At 47.9% G+C, this 24915-nt stretch overlaps 1 protein-coding gene across 48 annotated transcripts in view; it reads left to right on the plus strand.

Moving 5' to 3' along the window:
- The window catches only part of ZNF536 (zinc finger protein 536), a 489005-nt gene that overhangs the window by 291879 nt on the left and 172211 nt on the right, over positions 1–24915 (plus strand). For 44 of the 48 annotated variants that reach the window (XM_065536304.1, XM_065536316.2, XM_065536303.1 and 41 more), the window contains one exon: positions 19724–19876. The exons of the other annotated variants lie outside the window; for them this stretch is intronic. In XM_065536304.1, the coding sequence (XP_065392376.1) occupies positions 19724–19876 (153 nt within the window). The remainder of the gene's footprint in view (positions 1–19723; positions 19877–24915) is intronic. 48 annotated transcript variants of the gene reach the window in all.

Consider the following 24915-nt stretch of genomic DNA (forward strand, 5'->3'; position numbering starts at 1 on the left):
GGCCACCACACCCAGCAGCCCTTCTCATCCCTTCATCTCCATCTTGTACGTGCAATGTCAGGACCCCTCATTGTTGACTCTGGCTCTGGGTAGCTTGCAGAGCTCAGTATCAGGAACCCAGTGACCTTGACTCCAGTCTGCTCTGTCCTTACTAGCCGTGTGAGCCTGGATTTGTAATTCAACCTCTGTAAGCCTCAGTTTTCTCATCTGTACATTGGGGATAATAAAACTCTGTGGCTGGGCGTGGTGGCTCACACCTATAATCCCAGCACTTTGGGAGGCCGAGATGGGAGGATCATTTGATGAGCCCAGGCATTTGACACCAGCATGGACAATGTGGCAAGACCCCATCTCTACAAAAAGCACCAGAAAAAAACTCTAAAAATTAGTAGGGTGTGGTGGCTCACAGCTGTAGTCCCTGCTACTTGGGAGGCTGAGTTGGGAGGATCACTTGAGCCCAGGAGCTCAAGGTTACAGTGAGTTATGATTGCACCACTGCACTCCAGCCTGGGCAGCAGAGTGAGACCCTGTCTCAAAAAATAACTCAAAACATAGCAACAACTTCTTCCCCACAGGGCTGTTGTGAGGATGCATTTAGACAATGCTTTGAAAGCACATAGAATATGCTCGATTAATGTTAACTGCTATTGAAGTAGTTATCGTTTATGATAAGAGTTCAGATTTTATTATTATTATCACTGTTATTTTCAGTATATTTATTTTGCTCTCCCTGGTGCATGTGAAGCATCTTCAGGATATAAAACCTGAATCGTCCTCATGGGGAGTGTCCCGTGCTGTTGGGACAGAGTAGGATCTCAGACAGTGCTCTATGATCACAGCAGCAGGAGGGCACCTCAGGATGCCATTGGTAAAACACGGGGGCTTTCTCAGTCTTATCCCTTAGCCAGAAATCCACAGTGGACAATGTAGAAGCAGATACAAAATTGTTCCTGGCCTTCTTCTTCTTCTTAATGGAATCGCCCAGAAGTAAAATAAGAATGCCAGTGCTCTAGGCCAGGCATGGTGGTTCACCCCTATAATCCCAGAACTTTGGGAGCCCAAAGTTCACCCGAGGTCAGGAGTTTGAGACCAGCCTGGCCAACATGGTGAAACCCCATCTCTACTAAAAATGCAAAAATTAGCAGGGTATGGTGGCAGGTGCCTGTAATCCCTGCTACTCGGGAGGCTGAAGCAGGAGAATCGCTTGAACCTGGGAGGCGGAGGTTGCAGTGAGCTGAGTTCATGCCACTATACTCCAGCCTGGGCGACAGAGTGAGACTCCACCTCAAAAAAAAAAAAGAAAGACAGAAAAGAAAAAAGAAAAAAGAATGCCCAGTGCTCAGTTGAGGATCCTACATCGGCCCAGAGATTTATCCACAGAGAGACAAGGGCAGAAAGGATAAGTGGGTGGACATGTTTGCTGTGGTCTAATTGCTCTAAGACAAATGAGAACCATAGAAAGAACTAGGTACCTCACCACAAGATGCAAACATCAGCCAGGAAGGACCCAGGTGCCTCCTTTGCCATCCTCCATCCTCCTGGGCAGCCTCTCCCTGCATGGACCAGCTGGCCTGGTGTGTGTCTCCACGGCGCTGAACCTGGATATTTGCTGGCTGAATGAATGAACTCAGGGGCTACGGGAAGAGGACAATGTTCAGGCCAACACTAGGGACATGAACTTAAGTGAGACAATGAGGCCAGAAAGTGTAAAGTGTTTTCCATCACTTGGTCGGATCTTTCTTTCTCCTTGAAGAAGCCCTACGAAGAAAGCCCTGGAGGAGATGTTAATGGCGCCTTTCACCACGGAAAGGTCAACCCACATGTGTTCATTGAGTGACTCTGTGGGCCAGCCCTTCGCTCGGCTCTGTCGATGATTGCGAGACAGGCAAACCCATGGGGTACTCTTGGTAAGTAGGCTGGAATCAAAACACATGATACAACTTAGTGAGCATTCCAAAGCAGCGTGTCATTGTATAGAAATGTTCCGAAAAGGTTTAGAGGCGGAGCGTGCCGGGAGGCCAGACGAGGCTTCACGGCGGCAATGGAAGTGAAGTGGTGATGGGAAACGCTTGGAAGGCAGGGAGGAGAAGGTGGGGCCTTCTAAGCTTGGAGAAGATAGGGGAAGGCCAGGTGTGGTGACAGATCCCAAGGCCGGTGTAGCAGTGAAGAAATGTGTCACTGTCCCCTTGGCTCAGGCCCAGCCACCGAGTCCTGGGACGTGATCTTTACATCGCCTGGTTCTCTGGTTGATGCATCTTTTCCTCTGATCACTGCCCTTCCTCCTGGGGCCTTTTTGAAATCTGACTCAGATTCCGAGCACACGTTTCAGCATTTCTGGATGCAATTTGGTATGATAGCGAAAAATCAAAGGGTATTTGCTATCACTTGAAAGTCTGTTTCTCTCCCTCTTCCTCTGAGTACCTGACCCCACAATCATCACTGGCTTTGAAATAATAGACCCATCATAATTATGAGAATTAGTCTGGAAGCTTCTGCTTTATTTGCCTAACTGAGGTTATTAAGGCCGTTTTTAGAGGTGGAAAGGGCGCCCAGGATCATCTCGGCTGAGATGACAAAGTCAGACAGATGCCTGCGGGGTAGGGGCCAGCCAGGTAGCGAGGGTGGGGAAGGGGCCCCGTAGGGAGGACGCAGCCACTGCCCAGCCCATCAGCCCTTGCTCCTTGGGCCCATTGGCTCAGCGTTGGGAGATAACACAGTTTCTCAGGAGAAGCTGGAAATGCTGTCTGTGTGTGAGTGAAATGTCCCAGATTTGTAAATGTTAAAAACAAACTTATAGCCCGGGTGACGTAGTGAAATCCTGTCTCTACAAAAAATTTACGAAATTAGCTGGGGGTGGCGGTGCACACCTGGAGTCCCAGCTACTTGGGAGGCTGAGACGGGAGGATCATTGGAGCCCAGGAAATCGAGGCTGCAATGAGCCATGATCACACCACTGCACTCCAGCCTGGGCAACAGAGCAAGATCCTGTCTCAAAAAAATAATAAATACATACATACATACAACAACAACAAAAATTTAGCACATGAAAACTCTGTGTGATTGAACCTTTGCAATCTCAGTTAGAGTCTTCTGCTCCCATCCCATGATTTGGGAGTGCAAACGGAAGCCCCAAAATAGGAAAGGACTGGGGCGAGGTCATTAACATGGTGGGCACAGCGTGTCCCTACCCCCTCCTTTGCCAGGTCCACTGAGTTATCTACAGAGGTCAGTCTAGCACCTCCCATGAGCCTGCTGCCTGAACTATCTCCTTCTTTCCAGAAACTTCTGCATGCCAGTGAACAGAGCAGCCTCTCTGTGGCTTTGAACCCAGGGTGCAGAAGCCTGATCCAGTCAATGCTCCAAGCACGGTCCAGCCATCACCCTGCAGCTGGCCCTGTCACCTCCTATTGCAGGTGAAGGGGCAGCAGCAACCTGGCAGCCCTGGGCAGCTGGCAGGAAGGGCCAAGCACTTACGAAAGGTGGCTTCAGTATTCTTATAGGGTATTAAAGGAATAGAGCGAGAGTTAATGCAAAACTCCTTCTTTGACTTAATTTATTATAATATATGTGGCTAAAATGTAGATCACAGTGCTGGGTTGGATCTCCGTTTTGATTCCCCAAATTGCAATCATGATAGGTGGATTATAACCGTGCTCTAACACGTAGATGAGGAAATGTATTCCTGTGCAATTTTCCCCGAAGGAGAAGTCAGAGGATAAGGGGCAGGAGTTTTGAATAACCTTGTAACATTTAGTTGTCTCTCTCGATTATAGGATAGAAATTAGCATCCCAGGATGATGTGTGCTGTGTATGCAGCACCGCTTTGAATATTAGTACAGAAGGGCTTCTGGGGGAATGGAGAAAGTGATTTTCCATATGAAAAGAAAAGTCACTGCTATCGAACTGAGCAATGTGATATCACCTTTTATTCAATAAGTGCCTAATAAGCACCTACTATGTGCTGGGCACCTAGCTAAAGGTTGGGGGTGCCACTGTAAACCAGACAGACCACAGATTTGCCATGGAAGTGAGCCTTGGCATTCAGTGTTGGGTGATGCCCGGAAAGGGGTGAACCAGGGCAGAGGGACGGGGGTGCAGAGATGGGGGAGCTATGGGAGAGCCTGGATTGCAGGCTGAGGGAATGGAACATCCCGGGATCAGCACCCAGATGGGAAAGCCAAGTTTGCTTCCTTGTTCTGGTGGTGCGTGCAGAGCATCTGTGTGGCAGGACACCCCCAAGAACATATGTCTGGGCGGACTTTCTCCTCAGGCCCAGAGACTCAGCAGAAGTACCCAGGCAGAACGAATGGCCTGATGTGCCGCCCCAAGGCTTGGACTCTGCTGTCTCCACCAGCAACGGTTCAAGGCCAACACCTGCCCAGCCTACCGCATCCCAAGGTTCTATTGGCCCAAATCATACCACCTGCCTCCCCCAGCCCAACTCTGGGGTGGGGCTCCCAAGAGCCACCAGCCTTGCTGCAAAATAGAATTGAATTTCCGAGTGGATGTTGAGCCCTGGCCGAGGCACGTGTGGACAGGGAAGGGCCCTGTGGCAGGAGGGATTGGAAGCTTTGCACAGCACCTTGGGGCAGGTGAGGCTGGGAAGACCAAGCGGACTTCTCCTTGCCCTCCACGGGGTCGTGCTCTGGCAGTGGGAGCCCTGCACTCTTTCAAGGAGAGCCTGGAGGAGCTGCAGTCGGCAGCCACAGGAGGAGGGGGATGGACTGATGGAGGACAAGGGAATGGAGCCCTGGGCTACCAGACACCAGATTCCCCACATCCAGCCTTCCTTCCTGGAGAGAGCCTGCGGCAACCTGTCCACTCACAGACACAGGCCACCTGGACCCACTGCCGGGCCCCGCACCCTGGAAGGGCAGGTCAGAGGTGGCTAGTTATGCACTTAAAAAGAAAAAACAGACTCCTTAGATTGCATGATCGTGGAAGGTTGCCCAGCCCTCCCCAACACCATTCATTCATTCATTCATTCATTCATTCATTCATTCATTCGGTCAGTCACCAGTATTTATTGAACACACTCTACCAGGAGGCTCTAGGGACACAAGAGTGAGAAAAACAGACCCCATCCCAGCCTTCAAAGAGGCGGCAGTTTGGTGGCAGAGACAGATATTAATCACACATATACACTCAGTGCAAACTCTGAGAAATGTTCTGAAGGTTAAATTCTGGGGTGATTGGGCAGACCTGACTTAGTCTGGAAGGTGAGAGCAAATGACATTGGAGCTGAACCCTCAAGCATGAGTGGGATTAACCAGGCAAGATGCAGGTGGTGGGCCTGGGGCTAGTGTTTGGGGTTTACATTTCAGGAACAGGGAACAGTATGTGTTGAGATTCTGAGGTCTGACAGAGAGAGAAATTTCTGGCCCAGTGGGCCAGTAGGGCCAGCTCTGGGATTTTTAAGGCATTTCGGGATGAGAGGAAACATTTCTCAAATCACATTGCAGTCCCAAGTTCCTGAAGCTCTGAAGTTCTTTTTCAATATCAGGGCGTGTGTTCCTGGGGTAGGGCATGAGCCAGCCAGGGGGCCTCCCGGGTGCAAACCCCCAGCGTGTAAGACTGAAGGGCCCTGGGACCTGTGTAGTTGTGGATGAATGGGGCACTCTTTGGAGATGTTGAGAGACCAATGGGATGCTGAGGCCTGAGCTTCTCTCTGCTGCCTGCTTCTTTCTTCCTGTCATCCCAATGCCCACACACCCCCAGGTCTTCATCCTCTCCACTCCTTCACCTACTGCCCTCAAAGGGATGTTTGGAGGATAGTGCCAACTAGGCTCTAATTTCTGGGTTAGGCAATGTGGGAGCAAGTGAAGATGTGTTATGTCCACATGGAGTTCCTACTCAGGGCTGAGTGGTGCTTGGCACTAGGAAACCTTCTTGATCGTGCAGGGGGAGGGACTGACCATTTTGGGGGATCCTGTGGTAACTCCATGACATGGATCACCACCTGCTGGTTTGCTGTTTTATGTGGGTTTACCTTTTTTATATTTTAGACCTTGTAGATGGTGGGGTTGGGAGGCTACCCACTGGGACTCTGCTGGATGACCTTTTGTCCACAGGATCTCCTTCGAGATTGCACAGTAGGAGGCCTAATTCCCATGTCATAGGCAGTGTTTGGAGGCTGGGCAAAGGTAGGAGGCATTTACAAACACACAACTCAGAAGTGGCCACACCGGATGGATCCCAGAGTCAGCCATTGCCAGGCCAGTGGCTTTCCCGCTCTGCCATGCGGGGTTTAAAGTACATGCAGCTTTGGAAGCCCACTGTCTCGTGAAGCACTCAGACCCTCTGTGACAGGCACCATTCTCCGGTGATCCAACTTTACCAACAAGGAAATGAAAGCTCATGAAGCTTTGGCGCTTTGCTCAGGACCACAGAGCCAGTGCTAGCAGAGTTTAGACTCAGACTTGGCTCCTGGAGTCCCTTGGTGTTTTGAGGTGCTGGAATGCCCAGGCAAGCCTGTTCAGGCAGCATTAAAAGTGACCCGTATGTCTCCCTGTGTTGAGGAGGATTGGGCCATCTCTACACATGTCTGGGGGCTGTGGGGACACTTTGCTCAGCTACCTGCTGCTCCCCTTCCCCAAAAAGCAGAGGCTGCTATTCTTCCTGCTTCTTTCGGGGGGCTTGTTGGAGGACACACTCATCTTGGGATCCTTGTCTCTGGTCCGAATTTCTTCGTACTAGTCTATGGGATTCCCAGACTTCGGGAAGTTCCCATTGAGAATTTGCCAGACTTGATATTTTCGTCTGTGATCACAAGAAGAACAAGCAAACTTGACCTTCCTCCTGGAAGCTGCTACCCAGGAGGCTAGTCCTGGAGCTAGGTCAGTTCATTGATTCATGCATGCATTGGCTGGACACCAGTCATGTGCAAGGTATGGAGGAGGAGGAACCTCAGCCCTTGTCCTTTGCACTTTACAGGCTAGAAGGAAAGCTGGTGTCAAAGAAGAACAAAATTCAAGCTCTGTATCTAGGCAGAGAAGCCAGTTGGGGGCCACTTGAGATGGGACCAGGCGCTAACCGCGGTGATAACTGGGAGTGATGTGGCCTGACTTATAATCAAGAAAGGTCACCCATGTGGATATATCAGAGGAAAACAAAGTTGCCTCTCAGGACCTACCAGGAATAAATTCACACTCCTCTCAGTCTCTACAAGGGGAAGCACAGTGAAAACTTAGCTAAAAGTGTCACAGTTGTATTGGGTAAAGTACACTGCCCTTCAAGCAGCCTGGGACACCTGCCAGGGACACGAACACTGGACCGGGAGGGCCATTCGCAGGGCAGCGCCCGGGGCTTCTGTTGGTCTGCAGGTACCAAGACAATGGACAGTGGAGTGGCCTCAGCTGTCTCCTTGGCTCCTCTGCCCTGTGGCCTGAGCCAAGGCTGAAGGTTTTGTCCTTTGGAATTCCACCAGCTGGGAACAGGTCTCCAGAAAGATCCATGTGCCTGTGCCTGATCGGCAGAACTGGAAATATATATATTATATGTATAGCTAATTTTCATCTCAACTGAAGTATTTATTACTACAAGATATTGAAGGGTTCAGCATTTATTCAAAAAAAATTTTTAAATTGATCCAAGGATTGTGTTCATCTGATATGTTCTCAAACGAAAAGGGCTAGATAAGTCAGTGCAGCTCAAAAATGGCAGTAACTTCAGAGCTGGCAATTGACACTTGTTTTCTGCCACTGTTTACTCTTCAATAAAAAATGCATATTTACCATAGCAACCTCCTGATCACGTGGAGCCCTATCCTACATGCGACCCTCTAAAACAGAATAGCTTCTTAAAGGAACACACACATCCTAATCGGCATGCTTTTCAGATGCAAAAACGTGTTCTTTCTAAGGAAGCCCTCTTTCCTGGGATTTAGTGCTAATAAACACGTCATCCTTGTAGAAATCATTTTGGTCCCCTGTCTTAAATTTTGAGATGTTCGTTCTGGAAATCCAAATAAAATTATTCTTGGAGGGGCTTTTGATTATCTTAAGGATTTGTTGATTATTTATTTTAATATGGTTCTAAATATATATGTGTGTGTTTATACATGCACATATGTATATATATTTTAAACCGCAGCCATTAGTATCATCTGGAAGGGAGTTTGGTGCAGATTCTAACGACCTGCCGCTTCATCTGTGATTAAAGATTGTCATCTATGCGAAGCTCAGTTGCAGCCTGAATTGTTTTTCGCTGTTAACTTGGGAGGATTGCCTGGGATTTTAGAGCTTTGGAGGAGCTGCCCCAACCTGGACTTTTCAGGGAAGGAACATGTCCCCTCATGCTGGCACTTTGTATGTGTCTGATTCCATAGCTTGGAGCTGGCTTGGGGTTGGTGGTGGGGGGAGTGGGGGACAGCCAGGGACACAAACACTGAAAGCTGCTACCCAGGAGGCTAGTCCTGGAGCTAAAACCACAGGTCTGCCCCTTCCCCATACCATCTTTACATATGACACGTTGTTCTGGCAATATTCATGTTGAAAGCCACTATTAATTGGAGCATAACCTCCATCAGGCACCATGCTAAGTGATTTATATATCTTAGTCTCTACAGTCCTTTGAGACGTGAATTCATGTGACTATTCCTGTTTTGCAGATAAGGAAACCAAGCCTCAGAGAGGTTATGTAATTTGCCCAGGATTACATGCCTAAGACCTGGGGAACTTGGTTTTGACCTGAAGGCTTTTGGACTGCAAAACCTCTCCGCTTACTCTGTCTTCTGAACCTGTCTGTCAGATTTAGCTCTGGAAGGACAAGTGGGGACAAGATGGAGAAGCCTTTGGAGATAGGGACAGTGACAGTGGCTTCCCTCTCAGAATGCTTCCTCCAGAGATTCCTGGGTACTCTCAGTTTCAGCGGAGATTTGTGGAACTCTTTTCAGACTCTGATCTTTTTTTTTTTTTTTTTTTTAATGCCCGCACCTGGCAGTCCGGCACCCTTCCCTTGTGCTGGGCTGAAGTCAGGGCTGGAGTGCCAAGGGTCTCTGGATGCCACAGCCCCAGGGAGAGGTGATGTGGCTGTGTGACCACAGGTGTGGTCAGTGCCTCTCTGAGGGACCACTGTAGGCTAAGGAGGCATCCCAACTGGGCCTGGTGGATTTTTAAAGTTTCTTTCAATATGAGAAACAAGAACGTATTTGTGAGTCTGTTACGCTTAGTGGCTTTGGGGCAAAATCCGGTTGTGAAGTGAGGCTGTGTTCTCCGTGGTACAGAGGCATTGTGACATGCACTCCACCGAGGGGCATTGCCCCCGCCCCATGCCCTGGCCAGCCAATCCGACGGCGGCATGCACACAAGCCATTTCATAATTATCCATCACAAATGCCTCCATGCCGCCCTAATAGATTATTTAAAATGGTGTGTGTGTCTCTCGTGCAACCTCAAGTCAGCCCCAAACTGTACATGCGTACAGGCTGGGAGAGGTAATTGTTTATCATGTATCTCTTTGTTGCAGACACTTTTATAAAAGAGTATGTATTATGTATGGTGTGACCTTCAAATGTCAGGAATGTGTTGTGCAATAAACTGTCAATATTTGTGGTTATAAGGTACTAGATGACTTTTACAATAATTGGAACGGCTATATTAAAAGCTTGGATCACTTGGCTGGTTAAAGAGAAAGACACAGGCCAGCGTTCATCAGGGACTTGCCTTCTGCCAACTATTAAATGAAAGATATTGCAAGGTGCTCAAGATGTCGTCTTTGTTTAAAAGAGAATATGGCAAGACACGTCTCTAGGGGAGGCGTTATCTCCAAATCATCCCTGCTCCTTTCAATGTGCTCAATTCCCAGGAGAAAACTCAACTCCACAAGTTATAGCGACTGACCAAATGCATTTTAAAAAAGATCGGTCCAGCTTGTTCCTGGTGTCATTTAGGTGAGAATTCCTGGAGTCAGATCTTCCATCTTCTCCCCTCCCCCGCCCCCACCCAAACAGGAGGGGCTGTAAATTATCTTAAGAGGATCTTAAAAGCTATAGTGTTTTTTTTTTCTTTCTTGAGAAAATAAATTACATAGACATCTTTTGGGAATTTATGCTTTACTGAAAGTAGAGGCTTATACTATAATTTTCTTCATTTTTTGTTTAAAGAAAGGAGTACTTAATTTAAATTAAAAAAAACAAAGGCATAACACATATTTTATTATAATTATAATAGTAACTGGATCATAGATTACATTAAACATATCTGTTTCACTATGCTCTTCTATGGGTGAATATCTCTTTATGCTTATGTGAAGTCGTTTCTCCTTATGATAGTCAGATCTTCGTTTTTAACCAGGAATTGAGTAAATGAAACGGGGAAAGGGGCCTCACACTTTTGTTTTCTAAGGAGCTCACTTGTGGCCTTGCTGATTATAATTGTGTGTTTGTGGTTCCTTCCACCTGGATGGAGGGAGAACTGGGTGACACCCTGAGGCCCCTTCCTCCAGGAAGCCTCTCTGAACATCCCCAGGTCTCCCCACACTGCAGTCATCCAACTCCAGCCCCTGCATGCGCTGAGCACTCTGGAGCACTTCCGATGTTTTGACGGTGCCCTGGACTATTTCTCTCCTCCAGCTGCTCAAATAGCTTCCCTCTCACAGTCAGGAACTGGTCTTAATATCTGAATTCCAAGTTGCTTGCCTTCCCTGGTGCTTTTATTTGTTGAAAACGTATTTATAAAGCACCTGTTATGAGCTGAGGACCTCCCGCATCCTGGAGATGTCACAGGAAGCCATAGTGCCTGGTCCCTGTTCTCCTGGAGCTGATATTCTAGGAAGGGGACACGCAGTGAGCAGTTTAATACACAGGTCAGCTAACTGTCTGCAAAGGGCGACGTGGACTGTGACATGGGCTGAGAACTGGGGGTTGGGAGATTCCTTCCAACAGTGCTATCAGAGACAATCTCTCTCAGAGAGGTGACTTTTACATAAAACTCTGAAGAGAATTCTAGGGAAAAAGAATTCCAGGGGGAGGGGAAGCAGGAGCAAAGCCTTACTGGAGAAGGGGACCTAGCCTCGGAGGAGAACAGAAATTTGGGAACCAGCCTTGGAGGAGAACAGAAAGGTGAGGGCTGGAGTGCAGTTGGGGGGTTGGGATGAGGTTAGAGCAGTAGGGAGGCCACCTGGACATCTTGAGACAGAGCTGGAGGTTATTCTAAAAAGCAATGAAATGAGTAGCTGGTCCCTGCCCTGCCCACAACCAGAGGCTGTTCCTAGGAGACAGCAGCGGCCTGGCCTGACTCTTTCAGACTCATTCTCCTACCTGGGTCTTCTCACCAAGGCCAGGTTCTTAGGTGACCCTGCTCAGCACTGATCCACACTAATGGTCTCTGGGGTGGGCTCCAGCCCACTGTCCCTGTCCCAGAGAGAAGAGACAGGTGTGCAGAGCCCAGAGAGACATGTCACACCTGATGGCTTGTCCCAGGTCGATTCTGTGAATCAAACCCTGCCTGCTGCATCCAGGGTTGCAGTCTCTAGCCTGGGGACTGAGAGCACCTGCCCACGGCCAGCCCATAGCCACCCCTTGGGGCCTTGGCAAGATGTGGCGGTCTGCGGATGACAGGGGATGTTGTCACAGCAGCATCACATGGTGCCAGAGGGCAGAGACCCCATGGGTGGCCCAATCCCCAGCAGGGAGTTTCACAGACTCCACCGAAATTAAGAACGGGCTCAGGGCTTGAGAAAACCAGAAACACATTTGGCCCACAGTTCTTGATCTTGAAGCCTTGGTATATTTTAAGGAAAATGTAATCCATGTGTTTCTGATTCATTTTCACTTAACTCATCAAAATGTTGCCTTAGAGAAGGTATTTGAAATCCTAGTGTCTTATATATTTCCCTTGTTCTTTTTTTGAGACGGATTCTCACTCTGTCACCCAGGCTGGAGTGCAGTGGTGTGAACTCGGCTCACTGCAAACTCCGCCTCCCGGGTTCACGCCATTCTCCTACCCCAGCCTCCAGAGTAGCTGGGACTACAGGCGCCCGCCACCACACCCAGCTAATTTTTGTATTTTTAGTAGAGACGGGGTTTCACCATATTGGCCAGGCTGGTCTCGAACTCCTGACCTTGCGATCTGCCTGCCTCAGCCTCCTAAAGTGCTAGGATTACAGGTATGAGCCACCATACTGAGCCTCCCAGTTTTTTTTGTTTTGTTTTGTTTTTTAAGAAATTAGCCTTTTGACGACCTGATTCCCCAGTTCCAGAAATCCTCTCTTGCCACCAGCAAATGAAGCTCTGCCCAGTTTTGAGTTTGGGTAGAGGGTGAGACATGGCAACATGGAAAACATGCCACCTCTCTGTCTCACGTGTCCCAGGGCTCGCCAGTGAGGTCCTATCCCGACCCCGTGCGCAATAACCCAAGAGCAAGCTGCCTTTTGCCTCCTCACAAGTGGACATTGTTTTCTAAAATAGCTCTTTATTTAAACAAATACGTTCACCAATCCATAAGAATACTTAACTGTTTAACATGACTATATTTGGCCATCATAAAGTTGAGGACTCTGATGCAACCAGAGACACCAAATTGATACTGACCCGAGGCATGTGTTATGTCTTCCAAGAGTTAGGTAGAATTGTTTACAGTAATGTTACAATTTTCATGCATACCATTAATTTAAAATAATTTTAAAAATTGAAGGGCCAGCCATGATTGCTTTATTTGAGTCTATGAAGTTTTCAAAATAAGGGAAGTGGTAAGCTTTTATGAGTAGCCTTACATTCCTTTGGACGTTCCCCAAGGTGTTGGTATTGTCTTGCTCCTGAAAAGATCTTCAAGCCCTGGTACACGTGGGCAAGGATGTTAAGAAAGGTGTGACTTTTTGTTGTTGTTGTCCCGCTGAACTGCTTCTTCAACCCTTAGACTCCACAAATGTTTTTTTTTCCTTCATTAATGAAGTGAGAACTGCGATTTTGAGACGTTCTTTGCACAAGGTACACTTGCAGAGTTAACTGACAACTCATCTGGGAAAATGTATTTACTGTTATACTAGAAGCTCCATAGAAATGAAAATATCATGGCATTTTATGCCATAAACGTAGTAAGCGCCAAGTTGTTCACAGAGTTAGTCACCTTACCCATGCGTGGTTGCTGGGGTAACTCTCCAGTCATGGCTTAGACCTCACCATCACCACCATCATTGCCAACAGCATCATTGTTATAATTTTTTTTTTAATGGAAGTCTTTCTAAAATGTACTTCTGGGCATCTGAAGGGTAAGACTGCCAGTGAGTTGGGATGAAGTGAGAACCAAGAATCCATGTGCAATATAAGAAGAAGCCACTTTTTCCTTTCTCTTTGTCCTCTCACTCTGCCTCTTTTGGTCAGAGATAGAGATCTCTGGCTTCTCCCTCTCATTCTGTGAGTTAATTGGACTCCCTGGAAGACTGGATATAAACCTGGAAGACTTCACCAGTAGAGGATTGACTCTTCTTAGTCAATTTCTGACCTTTTCTCATAATGGCTACCCCCAAAATCTCCATGGCTTAATGTAACCAAGATTTATTTCTCATTCATACAAAGTGTGATGTGGGTCGGCTGTCATTCATCTGGTGACTCAGTGACCCAGGTGCCCTCTATTTTGTGATTCTGTTGCCTCAATCCTTCCATTGCAAGGTCACTGTGGCCCAGAAGGAGGGGCAGAGGAGGTGCAGGCACACTCTCTCTTCATTTCCTTCATCTGTTAGCCAAAACTGACCACCTGTCGTCAGCTTAGTGTAAGAGAAGTTGGGATACGTAGGGGTCCAGGGACTAGTTAGCAACCATTTGCTGTCCTTTTTACAGTCATTTCTTCTTGCCTCTTTAAGACCCAACGTCGTATCTTCTTTGGCTGTAGGGTGAGGTCAGCGGGGAGAATGAGAGGTCAAAAAAAAAAAAAAGGCAGTGGGCAGAGACAGCCTGGGATAGGCTTGGAACTCTTTCAGCATGGCGGGACCCAGAGGTCTAGTCCTTGAGGGTCAGTTGGGAACCAAGGGCGAGGGGAGGGGTGAAGGGACTTGCTTGGAACAGTTGGATATTAGGGACCTGGGAGGAAAAGATTTTGCCTCCTAACGCCTGAGTCAGCATTTTTGGAAAACAAGGCTGTTTTATTATACAAAGAAGTTCAGTGTTTAGAGAGAATCTAGGGGGATATCTGCCCTTCAAGTACAAAATCATTTTATAAAAAAATTTTAATATCCCAAAGATATTATACATAAATAAGGTTAAATGTGTGTTGAGGCACCCATCCATTCAAATCATGTTTGTATACAGCAAGATAGCCAACCTCAGGGGCGGTTTCAGACAGCTGGTGACAGTGTTTTCTAAGTATTGGGGCTTTAACTTTTGAGAAGTTGTTTGTCTTTCTAAGCATCTGTTTCTTTGTCTAACTGGTACTGCCACTTTGTGGTCCAGTGGATGATGAGGATTCAAAAATGATCCCTGGCCATTTTGATCTCCCCAACTCCTTCACGCCACACCCCCTCCTCTGAATACTTAGGAAAAGCATGCATCTTCATGTCACCTTGATCGAGGCCAACCTTGCCGTAGACTCACTCGGAGGATAAGAACAAGCAAATGGGCATGTAGACAACATTGCTGACCTTGAGAAGACAAAATTAGGAAGGCCTGTTGCGTGATGTCTCCTTGTTCCTGGTAACATACCTTTAAAAAACTTGGATCCACCTCCTTTTTCTTTAGCAAGTCACTTTCAGCTTGTAGGCATGGGCAGAGGAGAAAGCTGGCAGAGCTTTTGATGCCTATTTCAACGCATTTGCCCTTGGCTACAGTCTAGGAGGGTTGCAAATATGGCCTGTGTCTGTCTGGAATATTATTTGTTGTACCCCTGCAAGGCACCCACTTCTGAAGAAATAATCCCATATTATTCAGTGGGGTCAAGAAAATAAACAGGGGTCACAGGAGCTGTTTCTCAGCTGTTTCTCCATCACGTGGGAGCCCAGAGCACACCCAGGCTGAGGGTGCGTTAGGAAAGAGAGGGCCTCCCCGCCTGCAGCCAAAGGTCCCCTCTAGGGACATCTCAGTCTCTAGGAGCTGGCAGGGGTCTGTCCTTTCACAGATGAGCAGGGAGGAACAGATGGCAGAGTTGAGGCTGACCTCTGTCCACATGTCTGCCTTCAGTCTACCCAGCACATTAGAGAAAGTGTCGGATAGGAGGGAAGGAAAAAAAAAAATACCTCAAACCAATGCACGAAAGGTTTAACAAAGGATCACAGATGCAATATTTGTAATACCTCTCTCTCTTTTTTGTTTTTTGTTTTTGTTTTTGTTTTTGAGATGGAGTTTTGCTCTTGTCCCCCAGGCTGGAGTGCAGCAGTATGATCTCGGCTCACTTCATCCTCTGCCTCCCAGGTTCAAGTGATTCTTCTGCCTCAGCCTCCTGAGTACCTGGGATTACAGGCGCGCACCACCACGCCTGGCTAATTTTTGTATTTTTAGTAGAAACGGCGTTTTACCATGTTGGCCAGGCTGGTCTCAAACTCCTGACCTCAGATGATCCACCGGCCTCGGCCTCCAAAATTGCTGGAATTACAGATGTGAGCCACCATGCCCAGCCAATACCTCTGTCTTTCTACTGCCTGCTTCCTGGAGTGTCTGGGGAAGGGCTGGTCTGTCTGCAACATAAACCAGTGACTGCTTTCTCCACCTGATGGTATGGGGTGCCAGGCAAAGCGATGGGACTCCGTCCTGCAGTTTGCAGAGGGGCAGATGCCAGTGCTTTTATACTCGGGTATATATTCCTTTTATACAGGAATTCGAGAGCAGCCGCACCTTCCCCTCTGAACGACACTCTTGGGTTCTTGCTGGGGCTGGGCCGAGTTCAGCACACACATCCTCACTAGCACCCATCCTGGCACAGGCTGCAGCTCACACACAGTGCCCTGCGGGTGTCCCACCAGCACTCACCCCCCAGCCTTCACTGCGCTTGGCTTTCAGCCTCTCTGGACACTTCCTGGGACCACCCACAATTGCCCTTCATCTCCTCTCAGCATGATTTTCCAGAAGGATTAGTCTAAGCGTAAACGCCATAGGCCTTCTGGCCCTCCAAAAAAAAAAAAACCCTTTTCTTTGTGAAGTAAAAATTAGACTCTTAAATCTGCAAAGAAAACTGTTTATCTTACAAATTTATTCTTTTTATTGGGCCACACATATCCAAGATAGAAAGATAAAAGGAAAACAGATACAGGCCGTCACTTAGAGTGATGTATAATGAGGCAGGGCTCATCCTCATGTTCTGCAAAATGTTCACAGTGCAGAGCGGCCGTATTGCTATTTTTATCTGTAATGTGGCCTGGGCAAGTCCTTCCCAAAAGCTCCAGGAGAAATATGCCCTCCCTCATTTCTCCTGCAGTGTCTTCTTTTTTGTGATTTTTTTTTTTTGGAAGATTCAGGGGTACATGTGCAGGTGTGTGGCACGAGTATATTGCGTGATGCTGAGGTTTGAGCTTCTAATGATCTCGCTGTGCAAGTAGTAAGCACAGTGGTCAATAGGCAATTTTTCAACCTTGCCCCCCTCCCTACCTCCCCTGCCTTTGGAATCCCCAGTGTCCATATATATTTTTTGAGACAGGATCTTGCTGTGTCACCCAGGCTGGAATGCAGTGGCGTGATCCCGGCTCACTGCAGCCTTGACCTCCCAGGTTCAAGTGATTCTTGTGCCTCAGCCTCCCCAATAGCTGGGACTACAGGCATGCACCACCACACCCAGCTAATTTTTGTATTTTTAGTTTTGCCATGGTTTTGCCATGTTGCCCAGGCTGGTCTGGAACTCCTGATCTCAAGTGATCTGCCCACCTCAGCGTCCCAAAGTGCTGGGATTACAGGTGTGCACCACCACACCTGGCCTCCAGTGTCTATTGTCCCCACCTTTGTGTCCTTGGGTACCCAGTGCTTAGTTCCCCCTTGTAAGTGAGAACATGAGGACATTCTCCTGCAGCTTTATTCCATAGCGGTTCCTTGCTGCTCTCTGGCGGACTCCTCTGGAAGAAGCTTTAGGGAAGGTCCAGATCATGCCACAGGCGACTCTGCAGGAATTACACATTTTTTGTTTGTTTGTTGCCCAGGCTGGAGTATAGTGGTGCAATCTCAGCTCATCACAACCTCCCAAGCTCCCAGGCTCAAGCGATTCTCCTGCTTCAGCCTCCCGAGTAGCTGGGATTACAGACACATACCACGACCACCTGGCTAGCTTTTGTCTATTTAGTAGGGACGGGGTTTCACCCTGTTGGCCAGGCTAGTCTTGAACTCCTGATCTCAAATGATCCACCTGTCTCAGCCTCCCAAAGTGTTGGAATTACAGACATGAGCCACCGTGCCCGGCCCAAGAATTACACTTGTGAAACCTGCCCCTGCCTACCTGCATCCTGAAGCCAACATCCAGGACACCTAAGTCCTGCTTATAATTCCAATCAACAGTGATTGGCCTCCTAACTTAAATTGGCTATCTCGACTATGTTGCCAGGAGCACTTGGGCAGAATTTTAATCAAGCTCATCATTGTTTGAAACTGACCTTCATGATCCCAGCAAAAGGGAAGCTGAGGGAGGCCGGGAGGGCAAATGCAGCATGCTCAGGGTTGGGGTGTGTGGGAGCGGGAGAGAGGTAGAAGGAGATGGCCTTCCCACTGTCTAAAGCTGGGGTGTGGTTGGCTGGAAATGACATCTGGTCATCACTCCCTCTGGCAGCAGCTCCTGGTAGACTCAACCTGCAGGACATAGAGCCACTGTGACTGTATGTAGAGCATTTGTCTGATGGTGACTTTGCAACACTCTCTTGTGCCTGTTTGCCCTGATCAATCAGCCGTCTTTGGGGGCCTTTCCACATTTATTTGGGCAACCACAATCTAGGGCTTGGTGGAGTGACTTTGAGTTCTAGATGTGGATGAGCCTAACTTCCTACTTGTGCAAAATTATAAGAAAAAAAGCTAGGTAATTATACCCTTTGAATAGCTCTCCAATGATGGTTAGAAGAGTTGGGGAGAATAAGATTGAAGTGAGATTTCAAATATAAATAACTTTGCCCAGGTGATAATACGGTCGTACACAATCCAACTGCAGAGAGAATGCTCCAAGCCAAGGGTTTCCACAGTTGCTTAGAGTCAATACTCAAATAAGAATTAAATGTGTGAGACCTGGTGTAGTGGCTCATGCCTATAATCCTAGCTCTTTGGGAGGCTGAGATGGAAAGATTGCTTGAGGCCAGGAGTTCAAGACCAGCCTGGGCAACAAGGCAAGACCCTGCCTGTACAAAAAATAGAAACTTAACGAGGCATGGTGGCCTGCACCTGTAATCCCAGCTACTTGGGAAGCTGAAGCAGGAGGATCACTTGTGCCCAGGAGTTTGAGGTTGCAGTGAGCTATGATTGTGCCACTGCACTCCAGCCTGGGTGACAAAATGAGACGCTGTCTCAAAAAAAAAAAAAAAAAAAGAATTGAATGTGTTGGCCTTCATCTTTCTCATGGTCTACAAGTCTGTCCCTTTTTTGGCTGTTAGCAGAGAACACCAGGAACAGACGTTGAGACGTAAAAAGAGTTTGCATTTTCCATTGCTTGGAAGGCACAGATCTTATTTATTAATCTCTGCAGAACTCGCAGATCTCATTACCCCAGAATGTTCCCTTGTTCTCCTCGTGGGATTTACCGTGAGGCCTAGAGGGTGGGCTGGAAGCTACGGTGAGGACCCCACTATCCTCAGGAGCTTAGATTCTGGGCCAGGCCTTCAGACTCCTGCTCTGCGGGGAGGTCCACGACTGTGGAAGAAAAGTGAGCCCAGAGAAGGTTCTCTTGCTTCTCCTCCTTGAGTTCCCAATTGTCATCTCTTTGGTAGTGTGATGTCAGGCCTCGGGGGTTGCAATAACATATCCTCCAACCATTAGACATTTTTCCAGTTTTATTTACTATTATGTCCCACAATTTCTTTGCAGAAGGCAGCCATATGTAAATTTTATTCCGTTTTCTAATGGTTTGGGTTACATAACAAATAACAGCAGGAAGGAAAATTTGTATCGATACTTGACAGAGGAAGTTCTCAAGTCACTGCAAAAAGATGTGTCTGCAGTGCTGTAAGTTTATGGGAGTTTTGCAGCTGAGTCTCTGCATATGACTTTGAATATGTCACTATATGTTTATCATGGGCTAATTGTGGAATCACATTTCCATACTTTTTCTTCTCCCTTTCATGAGATTACACCAGCCAGTGATGGATACAAGACTCTACAAGGAAGAAATGATCAGTTTTGGATAATTTTCTTTCCTGTCCCAAAATAGCCATATGTCTGCATGTCTTAGGGACTCAGCTGACACACATTTTTTTTTAATTTGTTGCTTGCTATAATGCAAATATGATTTCAGTCTTATAGTGAACTCTACAGTGAGTCCATATTATAAATTAATCAGATTCAACAAACACCAACATTTTTAAACTTTTGAAAAAAAATATTTAATAGGAACTAAGCAAAAGAAGAAATCAAACCAGCTGCTGACACAGCTGTTTCTTTTCTTGTTTAATTCAGTTCAATATAAAGGTACCATATGCTGCTTAAAATGATGATAGGAAAGATGAAATAATTTAAGAGAATAACAAGAAAATACATGAATTGTCAGCATTCTGTCAGATTTAAAGAATGAAATAGACAGGTGTAGTATTGACATGTTTAACTTTGTGTGGTGTTAGCAGTTTTGGTGCGAACAACTCCTGACATGTGCTGAAGTGATGTGAGAACGTTTCTCCTTCGCTGCAGACATTGGCGAGGAGGCTGGGAGATCCGCCGGCGTCCAGCAACCGGCGCTGCTTCGCGACAGAAGCCTGGGCTCGGCCATGAAGGACTGCCCGTACTGTGGGAAAACTTTCCGGACATCCCATCACCTTAAGGTGCACCTGAGGATACACACAGGTGAGAAGTCTGAGTGCATCCAGGGGCACAGCCCAGAGGAGGAGGAGGCCCTGTCCTGCCTGCTTTCTGGCCCAGGTCCACAACTGTGTGGGTCACTAAGTCTGGAAGGTTCTCCCTGGGCCTGTCTAGCCGCCACTGTGTGGATCATAAGCGGCCCTCATTTCCTGATTCGTCCCTTAACTAACATTCACCTCGCAAATGACGCAGGGACTCGTAAATGTAGACTCGGGTGGTCCCAGCCTGGGATAACTGGGTCACGTCTGAGCCTCTAGGGCATTTTGCTAATGGTTTCCTTCTGCTGTATTGAAGGGGTCCCTCCCCACGCCCCTGTATGAACCAGTCTCCCAGGTGTCAGTGATGGGGTCTCAGCTCAAACCTTCCTAAGTGTAGAAGGGAGTGAAGCCACTTCCCCAAGCAGCCAGGTAGAATAGGCTTAGGCCGGCCTGCGTTGCTTGCCCAGACCTGGGACAGGGCAGCTGGAGTCAATCTCCATCACTCCATGTGACGTGGAGGAAAAGTGACTCTTCCCTGTGTCTCCTCAAAGGAGAGATTGAGATGCTCTTAGGCAAAGGGGGGCAAGTGGCTGCTGCACCCCTTTGGCGGTTTCTCATGTCTCGGCATCATACCGGCCGAGGACTGGCTGGCAACAGGGAGTTCTCAGTGTCCCTTAGTCATCGTCCTTTTTAGCTTTTCTGCTTGTTGCTTGCACATTGCCAATATAAAAAAAAAATCTATCGGAGATATGGACACTTCCATTTTCTTTGATTTTCCTCCTGACACTTTATCTATTGGAGTATGAGCTGCTTCAGAGGCTAGACAAATATGCCGTCTATTTTCAAAAATAATTGTGGTTTATTTCCCAAGGAATCAATAAGGCTGTGGGTTGCACAGGAATATCGAGTGCATGTGGGCCGTGTGGGCATCGCGTTGGGGGAGACAAGAAACCCCTCACCTGGAGCCTCACCTGGTCCCCACAAATCTCCCTGACACTGAGGGAAGCCTGAGGACAGATGGGCACAGGCGGCCATGGGCTGAGTCACTGGCCCTGCTCATCCTGCATGCCTCCCTTGGAGTCATCTCAGGCCAAAGAGGTGTCTTTTAAAACGGTCCTCCAGGTCCCACTACTCTCCCAAACGGCCTCATGCCACCTGCCCATGCCTTGCCCCTGGCCCCATCCTGCCCCCTTCTTCATCCTTGGCACCTTTCTGAAACAGCGTCTGCCTTCCTCCCGTTCCTCCAATGCAGAATGCCTGTTCCAGCTGCAGGACCTGTGTTTCTGCCCCTCCCTCCACCTGGAATCTTCCTGCAGGTGATCTCTGGAGACTTAGCTTCACTGGGATCTAATCAGAGAGGCTGACCCTGACTACCCCACCTAAAACAGCCCTCACATCCCCTGCATTATCTTCTTTATAAACTTAACAGTTTCAGAAATAACCCTGTTGGGGTTCATCGTTTATTTGTCTCCCACCAAGCAGTGTCTAAGATTTGCACAGGTGGCAATATTGTCCATCTTTTGAATTGCTCTCATTTCTATAACCCCAGGGTCTGCAAGGGCATCTTACACCCGGTAGGGGCAGATGAATTTATTTGAAAGATTGAATGACAGAAGAAATGCTCAAATAAGTGAGTGACTCCTCCTGTCTTCCCTGCATTGTTCAAGGTGGCACGGAGGAGTCAAGGGCTGTAGGGAAAGTGGTCCCTTCCCCAGGGAACACAGGAACCCATCAGAAACCACGGCCTGGCAGTCAGGCTGCAAGCGCTGGTTTCTTGGGCATAGACAAAGTGGAAGATCCTCTTCCCGGGAGTTTAGGGAGGGGGCCTTGTATTCTGATCTCAGGGTCTTTGCCCTTTGAACTTCTCTGCCAGATACTTGCATGGCTTGCTGCTTCCCCTTCAGGGTCTGGCTCTGATGCCCTCTTCTCTATGAGGCCCACCCACGTGGCGGTGCACCCCCACCCCACCAGGACTTTCTAGACCCCTTTCCTTCCCTGTGTCACCTCTCCATAGTGCTCACAGCATCTGACACACCATGTCTTTGTATTTCGTTGTTGTTTCTCTCCATGCACTAGAATGTGAACTCCTTGAGAGCAAAGGCTGTGTCTGTTTGTCCAGCTGCATCCCCAGCCTAGAACAGAGCCTGACCCATGTAGGCACTCAGAAAGTATTTGCTGACCCAGGCATTCCTGCGTCAATTGGTGAAAGTGACCAGGCTCGAAGGCAGTCAGCCCAGACATGTGGTTTTCTCAGATGATGCTAATGTCCATTTTCCTCCCCAGATTGGAGCCAGGGTTGTGGTGGTGGTTGGGTGGGGCGGGGACTTGCAGACTGCCAGGATACGGGCGGTGGTCCATAGGGCACTCACCCTTAAGCTGTCTGCAGGAGTGTGGAAACCAGGCCAGGCTTGTCTTGTGTATTTCATGTCGATACAGAACACTGGACCACGTTTCCCAGCCAGGTGGTGGCTCTCCATGGGTGAGGTCGGCCTTGCAGAGTGTAAGAGTCAGTGAGGAATGGCGGTGCCTCTCAACAAGGGGCTTCGCTAACCGTGTCGCCCCAAGCCCCGACAGCTTCCCTGGACGTAAGAGTAGACACTCCACAGAATATTTCCAGGCAACTTAGGGCCAAGGCTGACGGAAGTTCTGGGGAACCTGGGAGAGAGCAAATGGTTACTGCTCTTCGCAGTTTTCAAGCTTGAGAAAGACTAAAGTTTCTGAACTACTTCACAAACCTCGGCATAGTCTTTAGAGACATTGAGAGAGACAAGATAGGGCCATGGACAGAGGCATTCTGGAAACTTCCTAGAATCAGAGAGAAAATGAAAGAAGCCATGGAAACGTCACACCACCTCCACCACCCCTTGGAAGCAGCATTTGCCTTGTGTAACAGGCAGAATGGTAACCAGATAAAGATCAATTTCCTTTTTATCTAAGAACAAAGAAGCTGGAAAATGCTTACACTTGTGCATTTGAATAGAACAGAAAGTGTTACATGTTATAAATCACCCAAATAAACATCTATTATGACAATGTAAAAGTGTAGATTATACAAGTAATTAAAAATCAAAATCAACGTATTTGTTAATAAGTGATTTCATGTGGGACTCAAGTTGGTGAGAGGCCCTGACTGCCTTCTCTTTTGGCCCCGATGTCTCTCCTTGCTCCAAATACCATAGAGTTTTTGTATTTCTAAATGACACGGCCAGAGGACAGCAGTCTCATTATGAAACAAAAATACATGTGCTCCAAAATGCCATCTTTTTGAAGTTTTTAAACAATGGACCTGTAGGAGCACATTTTAAAACTCAACGTGTAATAAATATATTTTTAATTGGGATATGAGGTGGCACCTTCTCTGTATTTTTTCTGTCCGACTGCATCTTTATTGGAAGTCTCGATCATGTAACATCAATGGATAAAACCTCTCTCCTTTTTCTCCCCACTGCATTAACTCAATTACTGTTTCTCTTCTCCTTACACCTGTTTATTGGAGAGGTGCTGACTAGATGCACCAGTCAGGTTGCTCTGAAACATCTGGGAGCCCAGGAGAGCCTATGAGTCACTAGGATGTTTCTGGTGCACCCTAAGCTTCAGCCAGGTCCACAGGGGACCAAGGAGAGGCTCCTGCAGGACCTCGGGAATCCCCAAGGCCATCAGATCCTGGAGGCTGCCTCACTCTGGCTCCAGGCAGGGTAGACGTTGATGGCTGCTTGACCCAGAGAGGGATGAACTTCTCTTCTCATGGAAACATTACCCTGGGCAGACTAGGGTCCAATCACTGGATATGGGCAATTTTTCTTCTACAGCAGTGTCTGTGATTCGAATTCAGAGCCAGTTATTGCAGGCTCAGAAAGGAGATTGCATCAGTCAGGGTTCTCCAGAGAAACAGCACCGATAGGAAATGTATGTATGGCCAGGCACAGTGGCTCATACCTGTAATCCCAGTACTTTGGGAGGCCGGGGTGGGAGGATTGTTTGAGCCCAGGAGTTCAGGACCAGCCTGGGCCATGTAGTGAGACCTCATCTCTATAAAAGGAAAGAAAAGAAAAGAAAGAAAAGAAAAAAAAAAAAGAAAGAAAAGAAGGAGATATGCTACACACACAGAGACACACAGAAACACACAAGAGATTTATAAGAAATTGGCTCAAGTGATTATGGAAGCTGAGAAGTCCTAAGATCCAAAATCTGTAATTGGTGAGCTGGAGACCCAGAAGAGCTGATGGTGTAAATTCCAGTCTGAGCCTGAGCCGGAATGCAGGAGACCAATGTCCTAGCTGAAAGACAGCCAGGCAGAGCAAGCGCACTCCCCCTCGCTCAGCCTTTTGTTCTAGTCACGCCTTCAACGGATTGGACAAGGTGCACCCACATTGGAGAGGGCCACCTTCTTTACTCAACCCACCCACTCAAACGTTCATCTCATCCAGAAACACCCCCACGGACACACCCAGAAGAATCCTTAACCAAATATCTGGGCACCCTGCCGCCCAGTCAAATTGACACAAAAATTAACCATCACAGAGATACATCAGCAAACATCTAGTTGTAACATGCAACGGGGAGGGCGCATGTCCCCAGAGTCTCCTGAGAGGTTGGCAAATCATTTCAGGATTGGTCTCCATGCGCACATGCCATTCTTTCCCTCCACGTCCCCTCCCTGCGCCCTACCTTGGGAAGCCAGGTGCCTGGGGGTACTCTGGAGGGTCTGATGTATCTGTTTTGTGTGCACAGGAAGCAGGCAGATGCTGACAGATCCCTGAAAGGCTGGGGGAGGCTTGGCCCCCTGATGGGTGAGCACCTCCTGCATGGCTGTGGGACTCCTGGCTGGGTTCCCTAGGGCGGCTCTCCCATGTGTGGGTTTTTCAGGATGGGGTTGTTGTCTCAAGGAATGACCATTGTAGAGAAATGTAATAAGCAACTTCACTCGTGAAAACTTGGAGGCATGAAAGTTCAGGGACTAATTAAAAATAAATCTCATTAGTTTCTTCCCCCTCTCGAGTTCTGCGAGTGGTTTATTAATCTGGTTTTGATGTGCCGCATGTTCCA

Source organism: Macaca fascicularis, chromosome 19 (genome assembly GCF_037993035.2).
Source record: "Macaca fascicularis isolate 582-1 chromosome 19, T2T-MFA8v1.1".
In the NCBI taxonomy this organism is placed as follows: Eukaryota; Metazoa; Chordata; class Mammalia; order Primates; family Cercopithecidae; genus Macaca; species Macaca fascicularis.